Source organism: Talpa europaea, assembly GCF_964194135.1.
Source record: "Talpa europaea genome assembly, chromosome: 15".
NCBI lineage: Eukaryota > Metazoa > Chordata > Mammalia > Eulipotyphla > Talpidae > Talpa > Talpa europaea.
The window spans coordinates 59,817,652-59,833,970 of record NC_140083.1 but is presented as its reverse complement, the minus strand read 5'-3'; the positions used below and the strand labels follow the sequence as shown (position 1 = coordinate 59,833,970).

Below are 16,319 nucleotides of genomic sequence, written 5' to 3'. Positions count from 1 at the left end.
TACATAATTAAAAAAATTAACCACATCCAAGGAGAAATAGATGAGAGTAATTGTTTTATTTTTTCCCAGTAAATCTACAATATATCATTTCAATACATAATCAATATCAACTTAATAGTGAGATATTTTACTTTCTATTTTTTGTGCTAAGTCTTCAAAACTGCGTTTTCCACATGGAACATATCCTAGTTGGGACTAGAAACTTTTCAAGTGTTTAGTTGCCACTTTGGTGAGTGATCCCTTATTGGGTAGTACAGCCTTAGATGATGCCCAGGGCAGAGGTGGTGACTCCCAGCTGGTACCATTGAGGTGGCCGTAAATGGTCCCTTAAGCAAAATTCTGTCTCTTTGGCCAGCATTGAAATTCTCAGCATTGGAACTGCATTACAAAAAATCTTTTTAGAAATAATATTTCTCCAAAGAGGAAATGCAAATGGCCAACAGGCATATGAAAAAATGTTCAATATCCCTGATAATAAGGGAAATGCAAATTAAAACCACATTGATATACCACCTTACACCAGTGAGAATGGCACATATCAAAAAAACAAGCAACAACAAATGTTGGCGAGGATGTGGTGAAAAAGGAACTCTTCCTATGTTGCTGGTGGGAGTGCAAACTGGTCCAGCCACTATGGAGAGCTGTCTGGAGGTTCCTCAGTCTACTAAAAATGGAGCTACCATATGACCCGGCAATTCCACTACTAGGGATCCACCCAAAGGACACAAAAACATTGATTCAAAAGAACACCTGTACACCTATGTTTATTGCAGCACTATTTACAATAGGTAAAACCTGGAAACAACCTAAATGCCCGAAAATAGATGACTGGATCAAGAAGATGTGGCACATATACACAATGGAATTTATTCAGCAATCAAAAAAGATAAACTGATGCCATTTGCAGCAACGTGGGTGGAACTAGAAGGAATTATGCTGAGTGAAATAAGCCAGAAGGAAAAAGAAAAATATCAGATGGTTTCACTTATAGCAGGAATATAGGGGAACCAAATAAGACATCAGTGTAAAAAAAAATAACAGTACAAAACACAACACATCAAAAACAGACAATTATAAATCAGACATACTTCAGGGGAGAAGGTGGGAGAAGAATCAAAGGAAGGGAGGGAGGGAGGAGCACAGGGGACTGAGGTGATGGTGCACAGGTGCATTGGTGAAGGAAACTCTATGGTGAACTACACCTGAGGGTGTGGAGGGAAGCAAATGTTGTTTAAAAATGACCAATGATATAAAAAATTAAAAAAATATTAGAAATTATAATAATAAATGGGTTCAAGTTTTTTTCTTCAAAAATAATGCTTAGGTTAAAACTTGCATATGAATATTGTTCATTGGGTCAGCAACCCTCTTTGCAGAGTGAAGCTTTATCAATAGTTGGCCATGTCTGTTGAGACCAGTGATGGCTAAATGCTGTCATTGCTAGTGACAATTAATGAGGAAGGCCTGCCATAGGGATGTCATACTTGAGAGCAAGTGGGAAAACATATACAGAGAACACTAGGAACAACCTTACAGTGAGAGCCCAGGAAAGCACTAGAGGACAGATCACTATAACATTGATCATTTTACTTAGAGTTAGTTTTACTAGGTAGTTTTCCTTTTTCTTCCCTTTTTCCCCTCATGAACACACTATTTTTTTAAATTGAGTTGTAATTCCCATAAAATAAAATTCACTCAGGAAAGTGTAAAGTTCAAGGGTTTTTAGTATATTCACAAAGTTGTGCAACTGCCCCCTCTACCAAATTCCAGAAGCTTTTGTTTTATTTATACATCTAGGGCTCATTTACCCCTAACTCTCTATCCTGGATAACCTTATTCAAAAGAGGGAGGTGTGAAAACTAACAAGTGCAGCATGCTTTTTTGGAGCGCCTTTTTGACCTGTTAATTCTGTGTAGAGATTTGTAATTATCCTCTGGATGTTAATACTGTATGAAAGAATCAGAGGAGGTATAAGGAAGCTTAGGAAAACGCTCTTGTTTCCCAGTTTGACACTTCATCCAAAATACTGACAGCAGGACCTTGTAAACATTTGAGTTCTATAATTCTTTTCTTTCACAAAATTGTAAAAAAAAATAAAAATAGAGTTGTCTATAAGATTAAACCATTTAAATAGCCACTCTGAAGTCAATGTTACTTTCATTGATTGGATAACTCATCTTTCACATTATCATTGTTCCAAAACTCCTTTCAAATAACCTGTTTTAGAAGGGGAAGGAAACTTCTGGCATATTTGACATAACTCAAGGACTCTTGCTTGTGTCAAGTGCTCCAACACATATCTTTGCATGGTTGGCATAATTGTTTAGAATGTTCTCCCAGGGCCATTACTTACAATTACCAAGGATTATATCATCAGAATCCCTACCTTGTATGTCATTTGAATCATACTGTTTTACATTATTTTAAATGGTCACATTTTTTTATAGAGGGTAAGGCAACTGCAAGGAATGTGGTTATCATGAGCTAATCTTACCCTTGGGGTAGTTGGGATATTTTCTAACTCTGAGACTGTGATTGCTTTCTGATTGCCATTCTGCTAGAACATGCCTTACTGCTTAATTATAATGATCTGTGGCCTTTCTCACGTGAGGGACTGAGCCAACGAAGAAGTCTTTCCAGAGTTCACTGTTAAGATTGAAGAAAAGAATCCAAAGAGCAGGTGTTTTCCTTTTTTATCTTTCTCTCCCTCTTTGGCTTTTCCTGTCTTTCCTCTCCTTTTTTTTTTTTTTTTTTTTTTGCAAGGTAAGCTATTATCCCTGGGTCTTGTAGGCTTATCTTTGTGGTATAATCACCTCCAGATTGAGCATTACTGCCATATTTATACCTCCACAGGGGCCGTCTGCTTCCTTTTTTACGTAGGTCTATTCTTCAGCTATAACACTGGATCTTTATATCTCATCTCAAATTATTTTCAAGCCTATGTTAAAAGAATGCACTGTTAAATAATAAATTTTTAATTTAGGGCTTTGTATTTTTGTACAGTATATTTGTTTTTTTTTTAAGTGTCCCAATGCAGATTGCAAGTACAAATTAGTGTCAGAATTACCAAAATTACCATACAAAACTCTCTTGCTAAGTTTAATCGGTAATTTCTTAGAGAGCGATAGAAAACATGGTGCTAATGAATAATGTGCCCAGAAGCTCTTATTATAGGGTTGGCATGAATTCCACTTAATGACAAGCTTTCTCAAGCAGCAGTTGATTTTAAATCCTATTTTTCATTAGTGAAGTATAAAATGTTAATAATACCTTCCATTGTGCTGTTCTTTTGTAACATAGTAGCATATATCTTTCAGGTTCACCAAGACTCTCTTTAAGATTTTACTAGCAACTTCCTATCTTGTAAATAAGATTTGCTCAGGAAATAAAAATGTATGTTTTCTCATTGTTAGCTATATGTTTTTCTAATATTCACATCTGAAGCTTATTATGCAGTAATAGCCTTAAGATATTATTTTTTTAAATGTACTACTTTGGTCTTAATACTAGTTTTTAATCTCTTCTTGTTTCTATGAAGTCTGAATGAGATTTTCAAAATTGAATAATAATTTGATCCGTTAATCTTTTGAAGCTAGTAATTTTATTTTCCTCTCTTTGCAGTCTCTGAGGTTCGCAAATGAATAGAGCTTCATTACTGCAGTCTGCATTTAATAACCATTATCCATTATCTTGTAATTAAGACTCCCTGTAACGAATCATGAGGACAATGCAAAAATACATAGTACATTTCTTTAATGAACTGGAAAATGTTCATCTTGTTCTATTTAGTAATGAGTTGCTGAATAGTCATTAAATCCACTGGAGAATAGAGCTAGATGGATTTTGAAGACTGTCTTGAGTTTGTGGTTAATCTATTAGAATTAAAATTTCATCTTCTATTTTTATCAACAGCTGATTAGAAGTCATTCTGTTTGACCAAATTGATTAGAAGACCATATACAAGGGCAGCTGTTGTTTAATGAAAGTTTTTAATGAAACTGTACCATGGAGACTAGTAATTATAGGCCTTAAAAAAGCTTTGAGTTGCTTTAGACCACAAAAAAAGTATTGTGCTAGAGCTTCCAAATTAGGGGGAAAAAACAATTTAATATAATACTATGAATTCATGATTAATTTTGACTTCAACAAATCAGAGTTGAATGCTAGTTACTTTGGACTCTGCAAGCCTTTTACCTGCTAGTTTAGTCATTTCATTGAAATGGTGGGTACTGATGAAAGAACATTGATATGGATAGCTATTTTAATTGCAAGATATTTTCTCATAAGGTTTTTTCCCCCAAGCCGAGGAGAGGTGGGTTTGGTTAATGTTGGATTTACATGAGCTCTGAGGAGTCTGTGGTACTCTGTGGTGTTGGTGATTCAAAATCTATCCTTTATTTCTCTAAGGTAATTTTGTGTTAGCAGAGAGGCCAGAAAAGTAATATTAAAATAAGAAGTAAAACAAGTGTGTGCCTACTTGGTCCCATTGGAAAATCCATTGTTCTTTTGACAGTAGTAAAATACTAATGTACTTTCTAAAGCATTTTGTGTAATTACAGCTAGGTCTTATTCCTGAATTTAAAGAAATAGCCAGTGGTGCCTGCATATCCAAACTGCTATTTTAATCTCTTACTTGGTTTATGACTCTTAATTGTCTTTCAATCTGTCTATTGGAGGTACTATACTTAGTGTCTTTTTTATGTGTGTATGTGTAGATGAACTGGAGTGTAGGCCAGATGTGGGAGGTGAGAGGATTATCCAGAGACAGAGTAGGGAGCAGAACAGGTGGATTTACTGAAACACTGCTAAGAGGGAGAAGCAAGTGAGACAGGAGAGGTCTGCTGTGCCATGTGGGTCAGCTTCCATGACCCACAACTGAGACCTGCTTACCTGCTAGAGCCATACACTGATGGAAACATTTAAATGCTCACTTTGACAAATTGTGAATTTTGTCTCCAGGAACATAAAGAATCAAACTGTATTACATATATGTGAAACAACCTCTTTGAAGGAGGTGTGAGAAAGAGGTGTTGTTGACCTGAATAACATTATAAATGAATAGTCTGTAATACTAAAAGCAAATTAAACTATGTATTAGCACTGTAGTTGACAAAGTTGTTTCTCATGATGCCATGATTAACAGTTCCAATAGCATGATACTTAGATTCTGGACATGAACAATTAGATAAATGGATGACAGATGGCAGGTTTATCATGATTGGCCTGGGAGTTTATAGATAAGCAAGGGGAGCAGGCTAGAATGATTCATGTGGGTGGGAGGGGGAACATGAACTCTGATGGAGGATTGTGGGTACCTTGGTGGTGGGTAGGGTGTGGTAGCATACATCTAAAGAGTATGATGCTATACCTTAAATTATATGCAGTGTCATAAGCCTGTGTTACTTCTTAAAAAAAAATAAAATCCTTTGTATTAATTAGTCTTTTTTCTGGTCCCTTATTTAGGTTTTCTAAATTCCTGCTGTGAGTGAGACCATCTGGTATTTTTCTTTTTCTTTCTGACTTATTTCGCTGAGCATGATCCCTTCTAGCTCCATCCATGTTGCTGCAAATTACATGAGTTTATCTTTTTTGATTGCTGAGTAATATTCCATGGTGTATATGTACCACATCTCTCGATCCAGTCATCTCTTTTTGGGCATTTGGGTTGTTTCCATAGCTTAGCTATTGTAAATAGTGCTGCTATAAACATAGGGATACAGGTGCCCTTTGGAATTAATGTTTCTGTGTCATTTGAGTAAATACCTAGGAGTGGAATTGCTGGATCATATGGAAGCTCTATCTTTAGTAGGTTGAGGAATCTCCACACAGCTCTCCATAATGGTTGGACCAGTTTGCACTCCCACCAGCAGTGCAGGAGTGTTCCTTTTTCTCCACAACCTCGCCAACATTTGTTGTTGCTAGTTTTTTTTAATATGTGCCATTCTCACTGGTGTAAGATGGTATCTCGTTGTAGTTTAGTAAAAATCAAAATCAACAAGCAACTATAAACTATAAACCAGAGACATACTATGGGGGGAAGGGGTGGGGAGAGGAAGGATTGGGGTCAAAATAAGGAGGGGTTCAATTGTATGGGGAATATTACCAAAATGAAAATGTATACATTGTGCAAAAATGAAAAATGATGTAAGAATTATATAAAACAAAATATTAAAAAATAAAATAAAATTCAACACCTAAAAAAAAGGAATAAAATCCAAAGAGAAGGGAAAATAGGAATGATCCATGTGGTAAGAGGTAGAGTTGGAGACATCATTATAACTTGTGTCTAGTTTACATAGATATAGATACTTGACTTTGAAATTATTTGTAGGTGGAATAATTGCATATAAATGAGGTGGCATACATACATACATTTCTTGCCCATTTGGCTGAGATAGCCTAAAAGCTAGTCCCCTACTATAGCAATGAGTATACCTAATACCATCATCTGGGTATCTAATATGATTCTCCAATTAAAGGAATGAGGACTTATTCTAGGACTGAAGAAATGGCTTATTCTAGGACTGGAACAGAAAACATACATCTGATAAAAAAAATCTACATGGTGGGAGATTGTTGAAAGAGTTTTACAGGAAGCTACTAAAAGAGCCCCAGTGGTCAAAGCTAGAAGCGATTTGAACAACAAAATGTAATATGAGATTATAAATTCAAGAAATCTTTGAGTCTATGCTGATATAAGTGAATAAAAGATTGTAAGAAATAAATGGAAAAGAGACAAATCTCCCACACTAAAATTTAAATATTGCATGTAGTTATTTCCCCCTAATGGAGATGGATTATAACTCCCCCCTCCTTTTGTGGGGAGTACGTATCAGCACTTTTTGCCAGAGTACGTTATGAAAGATAGCAAAAAAAAAGTGACTTTCCAGTGGAGAAACCTGGCCAACATGGTATCTCCACCAAGAGTTCCAGGTCAACAACAGTAGTGATAAGTCATGGGAGGACCCTAGATATGATGTGAAAAATTCACTTTACCTCTATGGTTTTCCTTCTAGATAACCCGGAAAACCAATTTAATCATAAGAAAAAGGACTATTGAAGGAATCCCAGCTGAGGGAAATTGTTCAAAATAGCTAACCAATTAGGGTCATCAAAATGAGGAAAGTCTAGGAAAATGAGAAAAGTCATAGCCAAAAAGAACCTGGAACCATGACAAATATATTATTGTATCCTGGATAAAATTGAATTTTGAATAAAACTAAAGAATTGTATATAAAGCATGGGTTGGGGTTAATAATATGTTAATGTTTCATTAATTGTAGCAGAAATATCATACTACATAACATGTTAATAATCAGGGAAACTGGTAAATAGGAAACTCTGCACAGTATTGCTATAGACTTGAAGCTATTGTAAAATTTAACATCTATTTAAAAACAAGTAGATCAAACAGTACGCTCTTCTGAGCCAAATGCTTAGTTTTATGACTGGGACTAGAATGAAGCCCAAACTGTCTTCCCTTTTTCATTAAAGGTGGAAAATATTAAAGTTTGCTTTTTTTTGTACCTGTGGTCAACCATCCAAAATTTATTGTGCCTGTTGGTGGATATCATGTTCTGGGGGTGTAGAAGTACATAAGGAATCTGTAGCCCCTGCCCTCAAACAAACTTACCATACAGATTAGGGAGGGACAGACAAACCATGTGTTCCTACTCCAGGACCACTGCTGCTACCATAATAGTGTTATTCTCTGCTCCTCCCACATAATGTCAGGAAGTGCCTCCTTCCTTACTTTGCCCTCTTTCTCCCCCTAGGAATCTGGCTCTTTAAAGAGTGTGATTTTCAAGTTACCATTTTCAGCCCTTTAGTTGTAGCCTTGGTCTTTTATCTTAATATTCTTTTCTGAGCAGCTTCAAAGAATTTTGGTAATGTCCAGTGCTGTCCCCAGAAGCCTTTGAGTGAATCAGAAAACAATGCGATAGATTAGAAAGACATGTCTTGGTCTCTGTCAATTTGATATAATATTCCCCTCACCTTCCGACATTTACTTGGGGGTTTTAATTTCTTCTCTTTCTTTTATGGTCTTATTATAGGGACTCAGCACTGGTTCTGTGGTCCCATTCATTCATTCTGTCTGTCATTCAGTCATCTAGTGATCAGCTTAGCACATGCCTATTCAGGGCCTTTGCACTTGCTGTTTTCCTGGTTATAAGTCTCTTCCCAGATTCTCTTCGTTCAATCCCTCTTTGAATTTCACTCAGAGACAGCTTTCTGCTGACTTTTGAAATCAGCTTTCTCTGACACTCTCTACCTCATTGCATTTATAGCATTTATTACCCCCCTGACATTTGTTATATTTGCTTATTGTCTTTCTCTTCTGAAAATCTGCTCATAAGGGGGAGAAATTTTCTTTGTTTCGTGGTCTGTTCCAGCTTCTAGAGCAGAGTCTAACACAGAGTAATCACTCAGGAAATGTTTGTTGAATAAATGCGTTCAGCATACCACACGCAGACATGTCTGCATTTCTCCCAGTGGACTTACAGACCAAAAGAATAGGAAACTTGATCATCTGCTCTTATAGATCAGAATTCCTACCTAGCTCCCCTTGTTCTACTTTGTATAACACTTGACAGTTTCCAAAGTGCTCTCACATAGATTGTCTCTTTTGATTCCTTGTATAAACTATGAAGCAAGTAAGAGTTTTCAGACCTAATTTACAAACAGGATCTTGCAAGGTAAATATCAGCACCAGAGCTCAGAGTCAGATCTCTTGACTTCTGGCTGATCAGGTAGTTATATTTATATTTCACTTGCTTCTGAACCTAGAATGAATGCTGTTGAGAGAATGGGCTTGAATTATTTGTTTTTCTATTTTTTAGTGTGCCTTACAAACATTATGTTTACTGGAAGTGTATTGATTTGAATCTTTCAATCCATGGAAAATCATGGAAGTATCTTTCCCAATTGAAACAACAGGGAACGTTTTGGCCACCCCCTTCCTCCATTTCCATCAAGCCACTTCTTTGATGAATGTTGGGAGAATCTCAGAGATTAGCCTTATGTATAGTTCCAGAGGGCTATGACCATGAATTTGCTCAGAAAATCACTTTGCATCCTGTTGATACTCAGATTCTGACTCAGGGTAGGACCAGGGAGTCTGCATTTTTAATAAGCTTCCATGTGTGTCCATGCTACCTGTCTGTGTTCCAGGCTTTGAGTATTTTGGGGATAGGTAACCACATGCAGGATGGGGTTCTCTCTCTGTCTCTCTGTGTCACTCTAGGTGATTTTTTGGGGAGTCACTCTTTTGTTTTATTGCTTTTGTCATAATTGGCATTTTCCCTGCTTGCTATGTGACCTTCAACAAGTTACTTAACCTCAATTTCCTCTTTAAAAAGGGAGATCATATTAGAACTTAATTTGTGCACTTGTGAGGATTGACTGAGTTTGTACCTGTAGAACACGGAGATTTGTGCATAGCTTATACCCCGCAGTGAATCTGAATTATTGTTATCATGCATTTGTCTCCTCATGCTAGCCTGATAAATTACCTCAATGGATTTAAGAGACATAGGAGAGACAGAAGTCCTTTAAAATATTTGCAAGTGGCTTGAATTGGTCGTGAAAATCCCCAGCTGTTTGGAAGACATGTTGCTTGCCTGAACAAACATCATAGTAGAAATCCTCTAGTGGTGACACTGCTCATGCTGTATCACTGTACTGTGGATTGTCTATCAAACATATGAACATGGGGGAGAAATGAATAGTAGGTGCTCCAGTCTTGTAGTTCTAAAATGTTATGATATATGATGTTCAGCACGGAGCATAAAATTGTTTTTATTCATCTCAGTTATGCATTAAATAAACCAAGTTGATTTTAATTGGTGATAAGGAAATGGAGGCAGGAGCCCCAGGGTACAGTGAGAATCCATTTGATGCCTAATTTAATTCATCTTATGGTAAAAGGGGGGGAAAGTATGGACCGTATTATTTTAAAGAGAAATTTTTGTTTTTCTTATTTCAAATGATTAATGAACAACGTAACTGTTTTCATCAGGAAAAAATTTACGTGATTCATTTCTCTACTGACTCCAAAGTGTAAAAGCTAAGTTTTTTAATTAACATGGAGTTTTTCTTCCTTTTGTTGTAGGATCAGATTTTATTAAGACCTCTACTGGAAAAGAAACAGTAAATGCCACTTTCCCGGTAGCTATAGTAATGCTACGGGCCATTAGAGATTTCTTCTGGAGAACTGGAAACAAGGTATATTATTGCCAGCAAATCTTTCTTCAGAGTACAGATAATGTTATTTATAATACTAGTCACAGTCACGATCACCACCTTTATACGCAGAAGGTGTGAATGAGTTACCTTTATTAAGATAAATGTTTAATTTGCCTTTCATTACAAAAGAACACGTTCTTGGAGAAACATGTGCGATTAACAAAAAGTAAGTGTGAGTGTGGGGAGTAAGTATGTGTGATCAAGATGTAAACTCACTTTATGTCCTTTTATTAGCCGAAGACAATTTTATCACTGACAAGAGATTCCTAAATGGGTTCTTTAACGAACTAATTCTGCAGCAACACAGAGGCTGTCTGGTAAGGCGTTGGCCAGCGAAAACAGGTTAATGCAGAAATTAAACTTCCTTGAGGAATGGAAAGAATTGCAGAGTAACATTTATTGAATGATAAGCTGTGGTGGTGATATGAAAAGTATGCAATATAATGGGAAATAATCTTTTCCTGTCATTATTGAAGGACACACATAAATTGGTTTTTCTGTTGGGAAACCCCCGGTCCAGAAAAACTTATTACTTTTAATAATATGAGGTGAAGAGAAAATTCTCGAGGAGATGAACTTATTAAACAAAATAATGAAATGCTGTGAAACAGCAGGGAAAAGGTAGCTCAACGTTATATAGCTCTTGAATTAAATATCCATTTTTGCGTTTTATGGCAGTTGGATGTGCTCTTTGGAAGACTGTTAAGCTGAGGAGGGTATATGCTAGCTTTTGTCAGCTTTTCGAAAAATAATACATATTTTTTGAAACATACGAAGTTAAAAGGAAAAATGCGTATGAGGTATTTTTTAAAATGAGTTTGGATTTTCCTTTTCACTTCAAGTTGCTTGTTTAGCTGCAAATTATCTCAAAGGACTTTTTTTTACATCATTGGAGAGAAAGGTAATATTTTTTTAAATGAGACTTTCCTTTCCTGAGAAGGCATCTTTTAAAATAGTCTCTTGATTTCTGCCAAATAGAAACCCAAAAATGACCTTTGCCAACTGGATGTGATGACTTTGTATGTGACTGTACTTTTAGTTTATTTTTGGAATCAGAGACCTTCATAAAAATGTACAGAGTTTGAGAGGAAACGAACTCCTTCCAGAATTTTCCCCTTCAGAGTATCTTTTTATCTTAAAAATTGGAGAAATGTGTACCATGACTCACCTATGAAAGTCAGCCCAACTTGGGTAACCTCTATTTGTTAGCTTTTTGTAGCGGTCCAAATAAATTTAAATTTTCTTTTTAAAAGCCATAGCAATAAGCATTCTAGCTTTGGGCCCCAGCTGAGACCATCACTCACTTGACTTGTGGTTCTCCTTGGCCAAATAACACCAAAATAGATGTGAAGCATTTTTCACTTACAGATGCTCTGATCCTCCTCCCTGGTGCTTCTTAATCAGGGGTCATCCTCAGGCATCTGTGCATTTCCCAAGCTCCATCACTGGGGCTAAAAATCACCACTGGGGTCCCACACATATTTACTGAATAGTTAGCTGTGCCATGCTAACTGAGATTCAGTGCTAGGGATACAAAAATGAACAGGTTACTTTCCAAGAGAGTCCTCACACCACAAGCAGAAAATTTCAAAACAGTGTCAAATACAGTGTCAAATACACCGTCAAAAACAGTGTTCCAGAGCAGTGTACAGAAGGAGGGGCTCTCCTGTCTTTAATTCAGTTGACCCTTTCCTCAGCTAATAAAAAGAGTTCATCCCAGTTTTATTAAGAAATGAACAGGTACAAATTACACTCATTTAAGTGACAGTTGATTTCACACAGAGGGAATCTGTGTATAGGTCTGCAATCTTTTCAGGTTGTTGCCACATTGCCTGGACCACCTTTTCATGGTGAAGTTTCCACATCCTTGATTTAACAGGTGTTTAAAAATGTTGATGGGACACCTTCTAGACCATGATTAGTGTCACTCCTGAGAAGCAGAGGTTTAATATTTCATAACTGATTTCATTACAGATTTATGTTTTCCATATTTTTCCCTTAAAAAAATGCTAAACTTATGCTTCAACCTCTCATCAGAAACATTGCCAAACAGACTTGCTGACACAACTGAACTATATAGAAAAATCTATATGCGGCAATGTCTAATTGATAGATATACTCCTGAGCTTGGCATGTATGCTAATGTCAACTAACTGAGTGGCAGGGGGAGGTGCTCTTCTTAATAAATAACCTCATCCCACTATCTCCCTCACTCCTGCCCCTCACTCTTACACAGTCATTTAAGCTCCAGATAACAGGAAGATAAGGTTCAAATCTCTACATGGGTGCTGCTCAGTGGTGTAATGCTGGTGACCCAGGGAGTCACCTGTGTTCCATGTGAGAACTGATGAGTGTCTAAAACAGTAAATGTGATAGTAGAGAATGAGGTGAGCATATGGGAAATACAGAGGTTAAGAAGGTAGGATTGAAGAACCAGGGTCCTGGAGATGACTGCCAGGTTCACTCTCTCAGTCTACATGCCAGCTTGCCGCCTTCCACCTTTGCACCTCACAAACCCACCCCCTTCCTGTGCCAGGACCTGACTGACATGCACTTACCGATACCCTGCACTGACCCGGGAGCAGGAAATGAGCTACATGACATAGCTCTCTGAATAGTGGCTCCAGGAAAGGGCATCCTGGCTGAAGATGAGTCCAATGAAAGCATTGCCAAGTGGCTGCAGTTCATTGGCACTGAGAGCACCAAGGAAAACTGGTGCTTCTATCAACAGCTGCTGCTGGCTGCCAACGACATATGAACCCCGGCACTAGGGGTGTCGTCCTCTCTCATGAGACTTTCTACCAGAAAGCAGATGATGGCCATCATCTCTTCCCCCAAGATATCAAATCCAAAAGCAGAGTTGTGGGCATCAAGGCAGACAAAGCCACAGTACCCCTGCAGGAACAACTGGCATGACTACCACCCAAGGGCTGGATGAGCTGTCTGAATGCTGTGCCCAGTAGAAGAAGGATGGAGCTGACGTTGCCAAGTGCCATTGTGTGCTGAAGATTGGGGAACACACCCACTCAGTTGTCACCGTCATAGAAAACAGCAATGTTGGGGCCTATTATGCCAGCATCTTCTAGAATAATAGCATCATCTTCATGGAGCCTGATTCTCCCTGATGGGCACCACTTGCAGTGCTGGAAGTAAGTAACTGAGAAGGTGCCCATTACTGTCTGCAAGGCTCTAAGTGACCAATGCCTACCTGCACTGCACCTTGCTGAAGCCCATTATGATAACTCCAGACAATGCCTGCTCCCAGAAATTTTTTCATGAGGAGATTTCCTTGGCAACTCACTGCACAGTGCAGCCTGCTGTCTCTGGGATCATCTTCCTATCTGGAGACTGGAGCAAGGAGGAGGCATCCATCAACTGTGGTGCCATCAACAAGTGTTCCCTGATGAAGCCGTAGGCCCTGAGCTTCTCCTATGGCCTGGGGTGGAAAGAAGGAGAACCTTAAGGCTGCCCAGGAAGTGCATTAGGTGAGCCCTGGCCAACAGCTACTAAGGAAGGTACATACCAAGCAGCCAGGCCAGGGCAGCAGCCAGTGAGTCCCTCTTCATCCGTATCCAGGCCTGCTGAGCAGAGGTTTTCTAAGGCTGCCCCATCAGCCCTGCCCCCCCCACCCCATACTCTTGAAGAGGGGGCGTCATCCAAGGCTCCAGGTGCTTTTTCCCAGCACTCTTGCCTCCCTCGTGACATTGGCGCATGCATGCTGTTGTCTGTGTTTGCTAACCTCATCACCTTTTCCAGCCTACTGCCAGTAAATAACTATTTAAAGGGGGAAAAATAAGGATTGGTAGGGTATGACCATTGATTGACTGGTTATGGGGTGGTGAAGAAGATGGCGGAGCCCACGTTAACTATGAGGTTTCTAGCTTGGTTGATATTGGGACCATTTATCTGTTGTCTCTCTCCTCTAGCATTGTACTAGCAGTTATCCCTGCTGGTATTACCTATTAAACCAACAACTCTGAGTGGCCAAATGTATGAGCTTTAGGCCATAGGGTGTGGATTTTTATTTTTTTGATTGCTGCCGTCTGTAGAGTCTCTAGTCTTCTGCAAATTCAAGTGCTTGAAACAAGTAAATCCAGATTTGCAGGTTTTACTGTACATAGAAGACATTTCTCCTTTGCTAATAGAGTCAGGGACATCATTTATAAACATTGCATATAGGCTGAATTGTGCTGTTTTATGGTCACCTTCAAAGACGACTCAAGTGTGAAGAGCCCCAACGCTGTCTTTTTCCACTGTGCTTACTTTACCTGGTCTGCTGCTTTATGTAACTCCATCTACTAACAACTAGAAAAAAGTCCCTGCAGTTAAGTTGATTTAAACAACTGTCAACTCTTCTTGCTGATGTCTGCCAGTTTAGGTATTGTATCCTCACTGACACACTCCTCATTTTAAATACACATATGTGTCTTTTGCACCTTAGGATAAAGGCTGAAAGGTGACCAGAAGGGTTTATTTGAAGGGTAGAATGAATGGGCGTTTGTGGCATCTGTTTCTCTATTTATTGGCATCTCTCTTGTTTATCCCATGTTGATGGCTATAGTCTAGATAGTTGGGGTTTATGACTTTCCAATAAGTGACATGTTAATAGGGTTATTAACTCTCATCAGTGTTTCTCCAGAAGCAGTGACATTGTTCCCATTAATCTCGGAGAAATCATTTGTAGTGTGAATGGGTGTGAGTCCATGATCTAAGCTCTTCTCCAGGGTTAAATAAAATAGATTTTAAGGTGAGGGGATGGGTAAATTTGAGACCCAGTATTAATATGCAGTGCTTTTTTCCCCCCCCCTCTCTCTCTTTTTTTTTTTTTTGGCAATGACTGAGGTTTATAACACTGCATTGTTTTAAAGTTCAGGTTCACACCTCTTCGTATTTATGTTATCACAGACAGCACACCTACCACCAAAGCTCTCATCATCCTCCACTGCAGTCCACTGAACTCCCTTTGCTCCCCAGCCCTCCTGCACCCTTCCTTATAGTCTTATCTTTGCAGTCAGATTCCAAGGCTTTGCTTTGGTTTGTTTTTGTCACTTCCTTTGCTTTGTTTATTTATACTCACATGTGAGTGGAATCATCTAGGATTTGTTTTTATCCTTCTGATTTATTTCACTTAACATAATCCTGCAGTGTCATCTTAAAAAGGAATCCAATGACAGCAAACACTGTTCCCCTTCCCTTTTAGGTAGGCTTCAAGCCAGCAGGAGGCATCCGCAGTGCAAAGGATTCCCTTGCGTGGCTCTCTCTCATAAAGGAGGAGCTGGGAGATGATTGGCTGAAGCCAGAACTCTTTCGAATAGGGGCCAGCACTCTGCTTTTGGACATTGAGAGACAGGTGAGTAATAACCCATTGTCCTTGGAGCAAAATGATAAATGTTGTTGAGGAAGAAATGAGCTGTGCATAGAAATGAAAACTTATCTGTTCACTTCATTGTTCCCAAACCTCTTTGCCTCCTTCTAAGCAAACCCCCACCTGAACTGGGGTGGGTGGAGGTCCTACTACTGAAGCTTCTAATAGTGGCACTTTATAATGAATTTAATTAAAATTATCACTTATGTACCGGTATAATTATTACTTGATCAGTATAATAATTTATTAGAAATGATCTGAACTCTGATTTTCCTCAACAGATTTACCATCAAGTGACTGGAAGATATGCGGCTTACCATGATCTTCCAATGCCTTAAATCAGCAAGCGACCAATATCAGAAAGTTCTTTACAACAGTGTTTAAAAATTACTTTGCTACAACATTGCTAAAATTATTTAATTAAGAAATGGGGGAATGGGTAATAACTGACCTTTTTTCCTCTTCAAGTGTCTGTTGAATTTAATTCAAAGAATGAAAGAAAAAACTAATCCACATATGTGTTCATTTCAGGCACACCTGAGATGCTCTTAATTATCAGATGATCTGCGCTGTTAATTTAATGAAGTTTTTTCTTAAAACGCCAAGTAAAATGTTACTGATAGCTTTGACAACATTAAATTCCAAGGAAAAAAATGTTAAATTGCCAAGAAACGTGCTCTAGTAACAGAAAATGTGTTGTCCCTGAAGT

At 38.2% G+C, this 16,319-nt stretch overlaps 1 protein-coding gene across 1 annotated transcript in view; it reads left to right on the top strand.

Moving 5' to 3' along the window:
- The window catches only part of DERA (deoxyribose-phosphate aldolase), a gene marked incomplete at both ends in the record, with an annotated part of 74,639 nt that extends 58,691 nt beyond the window's left edge, over window positions 1-15,948 (top strand). The window contains 3 exons of the mRNA XM_084256018.1: window positions 10,112-10,224; window positions 15,446-15,595; window positions 15,892-15,948. Of these exons, the coding sequence (XP_084112144.1) occupies window positions 10,112-10,224; window positions 15,446-15,595; window positions 15,892-15,948 (320 nt within the window). The remainder of the gene's footprint in view (window positions 1-10,111; window positions 10,225-15,445; window positions 15,596-15,891) is intronic.
- Between the last annotated feature and the right edge of the window lie 371 nt (window positions 15,949-16,319).